We start from the raw sequence: 6,772 nt of genomic DNA, 5'->3' as shown, positions 1-6,772 counted from the left end.
GTATGGAGGATGACCAATGACTGCCAAACAAAGACACTGAATCTCTCCACTTGCGTTTGCACTGGTGTGTGGACGGGCGTTGTCCTCCTGAAGGAGAGGCTGCTCCCAATGTGAATAAACTCTTCGAATCCGTGCTTGCGCGCAAGCACGGATTCGAAGGGTTTATTCACCAAGATAGGACCAAGATAGGACCAACATTGGGCCAGCATTGCAAATATTGGTCCAATATTGGGTCAAGATGTTGTGCTGCTTGGGCGGTTTTCTGACGGTCTCCAAGTACTTTTCAGGATTTGTGGTAGTGGCTTTAGGCATGAATTCCAAATGCACTACACGATGAGTATCCCAGAAGACTGTGAGCATGACTTTGCCTTCTAATAGGACAGTCGTTTTTGGGCGCAGGTGATGCTCTGTGACGGAACTCAGTGCTGATGTCTCCACGTTCACCCTCATAAACAGCGTTCATTTTTCGATGGATGAATGTCAGTCGGGGACACATTTTCTGCAGTTAGAAACTCTATATCACAGCACGCTGCTTCAGACTCACTGACAGCGTGTCAATAAGATGTAGAGCGTGTTGGTTTACTTGAAGCATGGTAAGGCAACGCGAAGGACACACGGAAGAAGTGTAACGCTGTCCGTGTCCGTCCATGTCTGCTTCGTGTTGCTTTACCTCGTTTAATGACAGTCCGTCGTTACATACCGTCCTATTTCTGGGTATAATTAGGAGCTCTCTACAGGCACAAGTGCGAAACTTGCGTCAGTGAAGCGGGAAAGTCTAACGAGTAGAATGCATAATGAATAACGAATAAAAAATTAGGAGGCAATACTTTTCAGCATGCCATGCAGTGTACAATATTTGTACACTGCACCAGCGACAAAAAAAGAAAAAAGAAAAGAAAAAGGTGACGGGATTTCAGCAGTATTTCGAAACAAACACTTCATTTAATTCTTCTTGCACTTCATTATAGTATTTCTTTGTCTCCTTTTTTGGTATCTAATACCTAAAGCACCAATCACAGCTTCCCCACTGACCCCAACGATACTGGAGGGCCAGGTGACGAGATTTCAACCAAACATTGCGAGGTCGAAGAAGAAAAGGTTGTGCATGTGTGTCGCAATTTGTTGTGCAAATAAAATAATATATGTGACATACGCAACGACGACGACACTGGCAATGGCCCAGGGCGTGAGTCGTGACGTTGCCCACATACGTGAGGCCGACAACGGCAAGCCCTATCACCACCACCACCAACACCACACTGGCAATAAAATAGTTGGTTATGCACGCGTTACATAAGTCTACAGGATCCTACCTTGTTCGATAGCTATGCCTCCTAAACTTGATCCGACGATGGCTATCATCAAATAAACTGGAACACCTGCCGATGTTCCAGTGGAGAAATGGTTGCGACTTTTCGAAACCAAGGCAGACAATCTGGTTTGGTCAGACACCGACAGGGTGAGACATTTCTGTGACTACGTCGAAGGTGAGGCTTTTCGGTGGCACCTCAGCGAAGTCTTCGAAGTCTGCACAACATGGGAAGAAGTAAAGTCATCCACGACTGTTCGTTTCGGCGCGTCGGCCTCAGATCCGTTCCGCATGTTCATTAGTTGCCGGCAAAGAAATGAACAGTCTGTCAGGGACTACTGCGAGCAAAAGAGGATACTGGGGGAACTAGCAGGCCTCAGCAAGTCCCACGTCATCTCTGGCCTTTCTGACGGCTTACTTCCAGAATTTGAATGCCCGCTCGCAGGATCAAAGTTCAAAGCACCATTGGAATGGCTCAGTGTCGTTCAGGAGCTTCAATCATCCTTGATAAGGAAAGTCATTGTGACCGACAAAGAGTGCACGCCCGCAGCGAAACCTAGCAGCTGGCGAAGAATCCATGTCCACGCACCGCTTTTCGCCGTCGAGAGCTCAGCAACCCGTCATTCCTAAATCCGAGCGAAAACATTATGTCAGAATCGACCTTGGTGGGCAGTTTCATTGGCAAAATGCATGCTCATATCGACCACAGGTTTCCGCTATCACTCAGCCTCAGGGAAACGAGGAAGGCGACCCAAGGTAACCACTTTCAAGGCATTCATCGATGATCCTCCTGTTCACGGATTCCTTGATACGGGAGCAACAATTGCCTGCATCAGCGCAGACGTCTACAGCGAACTGCAGCTTCAACTCATTGAAAATTCTAGTATCCACATTCATCAAGTCACATCGCCATGCCACACCTTGGGTCGCGTCAATATTCATCTTCGTATCGGCAATGTCATGCGAGAACTCGAAGTTCATGTGTTGCGAGGCATGCAAGCCGAGTTACTTCTTGGTCTTGACAACCCTTCTAAGACGCTTTCGTCTATCTGCTTCTTTTGGCTAAGCGTCACTACACAGTAGACTTTTTTACACTTTTTTGGTGTAAATGGCTATCCCATGGAGCACACCTTTTTGGTGTTGCCTTTACACTCCAATGATGGGTGTTTTCAAAAACACCCTTTAGTTAAGTGTATTCCTAATAAAACACTCTTATAATGGGCGTTTAGAAACAAAAACACCCTTAAAAGTGGTGTATTCTATTGAGAACACCTTTTAGGATGGAATTGTTTTCTGGCAAATATTCCCTCTCAAATAGCTAGTGTAATACGAGCTTCCGCGGCACCATGCCGAGACCAGTGGCCGAGACATATCGTTCGACGCTCTTGCTTCTATGGCAAGCACCACCCTGAACACGGCACACTTCCAGTCGTGGTTCCATCCGGAGCGCAATGCTTCACAGGCACGCCTCGTTAGTTTGGTAACACTGTGGGACCAACGAGAGTGCCGAGGTTTGAAGAGACCTGGGCACACTCAGTAGCCTATATTGGCGTATCGGATGGATCATATACTGAAATACAATTTGTTGGGGCACGTTCGTTAAATGTGGTCGTGCGGGAAACGTTTGTAACGGTGACGGGAGTGCGTTTTTGCGATTAAGACCCACGCTTGCAACGAGTCAAAGATATCAGCTAAACCCGACATCCTGACATCCTTCCCTGTCAAATACTGTGTTTTTAACTCGGGCTATCGTCTATAATGTGATTACTTGATGAGCTCTGAAACAAGCATAATTTTTCTCCCACGAATTAAAACACCATTATTAACACTATATTCCCAATTCAAATGGGGTGTAAAAAAAGGTGTATATTGGACATAAACACCTGTTTCCACGCCCCACTTTACACCATGAATGATCGACATTGGATAAAACGTGGTGTATGTCGATATTACACATTTAGTAATGCTTTTCTTGCACCCTTTGCGGAATAGAAAAATGTGAATACTCCATTAGAAGAATACTCCATTTTTGAGCGAATAAAGGTGTAAAATGATTTACTGTGTACATTTGTGGTCTTGTCGTGGTGGATTTCTATGCCGAGTACATAGCGTGGCATGCCCAAGTCTTTGAGTTCAACCCTTTTCGCTAAGGCGCCGGTGGCGTCACCAAGTCCCTGTTGAGTATTTGCGAAAATTATCATGTCGTCAACGTAAGACGCTGAGGATGACCTTTTCGTGTTGCTTGGTCAGACGATATACGCATCGGTCAGATTCGAGCCTTTTGTAACCCAACTCGGATAGGATGGCGTCCAACGTTTTGTACCAGGCTCTGCCTGAGTGCTTCAGTCCGTACAGAGATTTGATCAGTTTGCAGAACGTGCTGTTGTCAGTGGATCCAGCAGGTTGTTCCATGTAGACGAGTTCCTCGAGCTTGCCATGTAGATACGCCGTTTTGACGTCCAGTTGACGCATAAACATTCCTTCTGCGTTGGCTAAGGCAAGCAGAAGACGTAAGCTGGAGAGCTTCACAACCGGAGAAACAAATCTCGAAGTAGTCGATGCCGTGTACTTGAGATGTTCCAACTGCCACAAGTCGTGCTTTGTACTTTTCTATTTGGCCCGTGGGACCTCTTTTTATGTGACAGACCCATTTCGACTTGATGACTTTCACATCGGGTTCTTGGGGTACGAGAGCCCATGTACCCATTTGATGCAGCGAAGTAAGTTCGTGTTCAATGACACTTTCCTATTCTTTCCGTTGTGGGGAGGTGAGCGCTTCAGCTTAGCTTTGAGGCTCTTGGAGCTGCTCCTCGGCGATGTTGCAGTAGCTCTTCTTGAACGGGTCAACTTGAAGTCGTTCTTTGTTACACGTGTGGACCTGCGCAGTTCAACAACTGACAGATTGACTGTGAGCTCTGCTGATGATTCTGAGGTGGAGACGGAATCATCCTCCTCCAGCGTGTTATCACCAATCTGATGTTGATGGCTGCTAAGTGACTCGTTCCATCCAGCGGCAGTTGGTGGCACCCGTGTTCCGTTCACCGTTAGATATGGAATATGTGCGGGAGATGATTCACCACTTGTGAGGGGAAAAAACTGCGATCCATACCGATCCTCTTGAAACTTCACATCATTTCTGAAGAAGAAAAGGTGGTCCTTGGGATCATAGAACCTGAAAGCCTCGCGGTCTTCGCAGTAACCGATGAAGATGGCGGGTCGGCTCTGAGGTTCCAGCTTACCGCGCTTTGGTGCCGGCACCCCCATATGTAAGCGACATCCAAACACTCTGAACTATGATACGCATCGTTTCTGTCCGGTGAAAAGTTCCTCTGGAACCCGCTCGTTAATGGCTTTGCTGCTTGAACGGTTCCGTACGTAAGCGGCTGTGTTGATTGCTTCGGCAGAAAAACATTAGGGAGGGCTGCTTCGATGAGTAGAGTCCTCGCTGTTTCGACCAAAGTCCTGTTCATGCACTCAGTGACGCAGTTTTGAGCTGGAGAAAATGGTACAATCTTCTCGTGAACAATTCCATGTGTTTCGAAATAGTTGTCCAGGCGCTGATTAAGGAATTCCCGTTCGTTGTCCGTCCGAATTCTCTTGACGCGGAGTCCGGGCTGGGTTTCCGCCCTCCTGATAGAGGAGGTGATTGCATCGGTAGCTTCGGCTTTATACTTTACTTCAGAAAATATGGTGTGGTCCTGCGGCTGCAGTCGTCGACGACCATCATCAGATATCTGCTTCCTCCAAGAGAAGGCGTTGGGAACGGTCCGCATAAGTCTATGTGAAGTAGTTCCAGAAGACACTGTCGCGGTCCTTCGGTGCAACGCTTGAAAGGCTGCCTTGGTTGTATGCCTTGCAGGCAATGTGAGCATATACCTGAGTAAGCCGTGCCAAGGCGGGGAATTCCTTTGACAGCTTCACGGGTCAAAGAAAACTTTCGTCTGGTCGAGCGCTATTCACCTCTCAGTAGGAGGTAAGGCCCCTGCGCGCAGACTGTATATTCCGTCTTCCTTTAGCGCCGACATCACGAGGTGTTTCTTCAAGAAAACCCTGCAGCCATCTGCAGAAAATATCACTCATAACCGTTGTCGGTTAGTTTCGACACAGAGATTAGGTTGTCGTGCATATACCCGGGACCTGGAGAACTTCTTCTGCCCTTAACTTCTTGTGTGTTCCATCGGTGGTGTGGAACATCACCGTTCCAATTCCGCTTGACTGGATGCTTCGCCCATCCGCGAGCGTGACGATCCGTCGCTCTTCTTCCAAGTAGTTGTCGAGAATGCTACTGGACCCGGTCATGTGGCTACTCGCACTGGAATCAACAGACCAGGTTTTTCTTAATTCTTCTCGGTCTGTATATGTCGTCCCAAAAGCGAAATCGTGAGATGACCGGCTGCCAGAACAGTCTTCACCCTGTGCTGTCACGTTCTTGGCGAGTCCAGCCTGTGGTGTTCACAGTTTCCTTTCTTGGGGCAGGATCGGCCTTCACGCCTCGGGCGAGGGCAGGGCTGGGCAGGAATACTCAAAATTTGTATTATAATACAAATACATAATACTTGCTGAAAAATGGTATTATAATACTAATACATAATACTTGCTGAAAAATGGTATTATAATACTAATACATAATACTTGCTGAAAAATGGTATTATAATACTAATACATAATACATTTTATTTTCAAGTATTATAATACATAATACTATTACTTCCCTGTATTACTCAAGTAATACTAGTAATACTTTTGTGCCGTGGCAGACAGTTATTAGAAAAGGAATCCCAGACATATTTCTGAAGCCACCGGTCTGGTCAACGCATGTTTATTTCAGTTGATTGCACTTAAGAAGAAACATCTTTTCAAATACGCCATCTTCTAGCGATCGTCTGTTTGGTCTGAGTAGCAGGTTCGCAAACGAAAACAATCGTTCAACCGGCGCGGACGAACATAAATTAGTGTTGAACTTTAAGAAAACACTCTTAACTGATGGGTAGTCGTCCAACATGGACAAGTCTACGCGCTTGTCATCGAGGTACTTGAGGACTTCCAACTTCGCATGGCACAGTGCACAGCTCTCAGGGCATTCTCTCGCGGGACGCAGGTGTGTGTGTGTCTATAATCCCCTTTTTTCTGCCTTACTTTCTGACGCACCGACCCTGGCTCCATTCTGTGATATGACCCCCTAAGGGCTCCGGGTTGTTCACCCAGAGTGGAGAAGTTTCTCAGAAATTTGAGTCAGCCAGCTCCTGTAATCGTCCCTTTGTTGCACGTTGAAGTGTGATCCTCTGTTGGCAGAACTAGGTCGTGTTGAAAATTGATTTCGAGAAACGCTGAGTCGTTGCGTTTTTTTTTATTCCGTGTTAGCGCCGCGAAGCAACTGTGGCTATGAGCGGCGTACAGATGTGTACAGGTAGAGAGAGGACAGTAGGAAGGAGTGGGAGACAGGGGGTTAGTATGCGTCCTGGG

The 6,772-nt window shown here is 46.9% G+C and overlaps 1 protein-coding gene across 1 annotated transcript; it reads right to left on the bottom strand.

The window, feature by feature from the left end:
- Nucleotides 1–3,976: 3,976 nt before the first annotated feature.
- LOC135386128 (uncharacterized) lies at nucleotides 3,977–4,573 on the bottom strand. Its single transcript, XM_064615919.1, has one exon. It carries the CDS (start codon nucleotides 4,571–4,573, stop codon nucleotides 3,977–3,979), a length of 597 nt encoding a protein of 198 aa, XP_064471989.1.
- Between the last annotated feature and the right edge of the window lie 2,199 nt (nucleotides 4,574–6,772).

Source organism: Ornithodoros turicata, chromosome 1 (genome assembly GCF_037126465.1).
Source record: "Ornithodoros turicata isolate Travis chromosome 1, ASM3712646v1, whole genome shotgun sequence".
Classification (NCBI taxonomy): domain Eukaryota; kingdom Metazoa; phylum Arthropoda; class Arachnida; order Ixodida; family Argasidae; genus Ornithodoros; species Ornithodoros turicata.
This window is presented reverse-complemented; position numbering and strand designations above follow the sequence as displayed.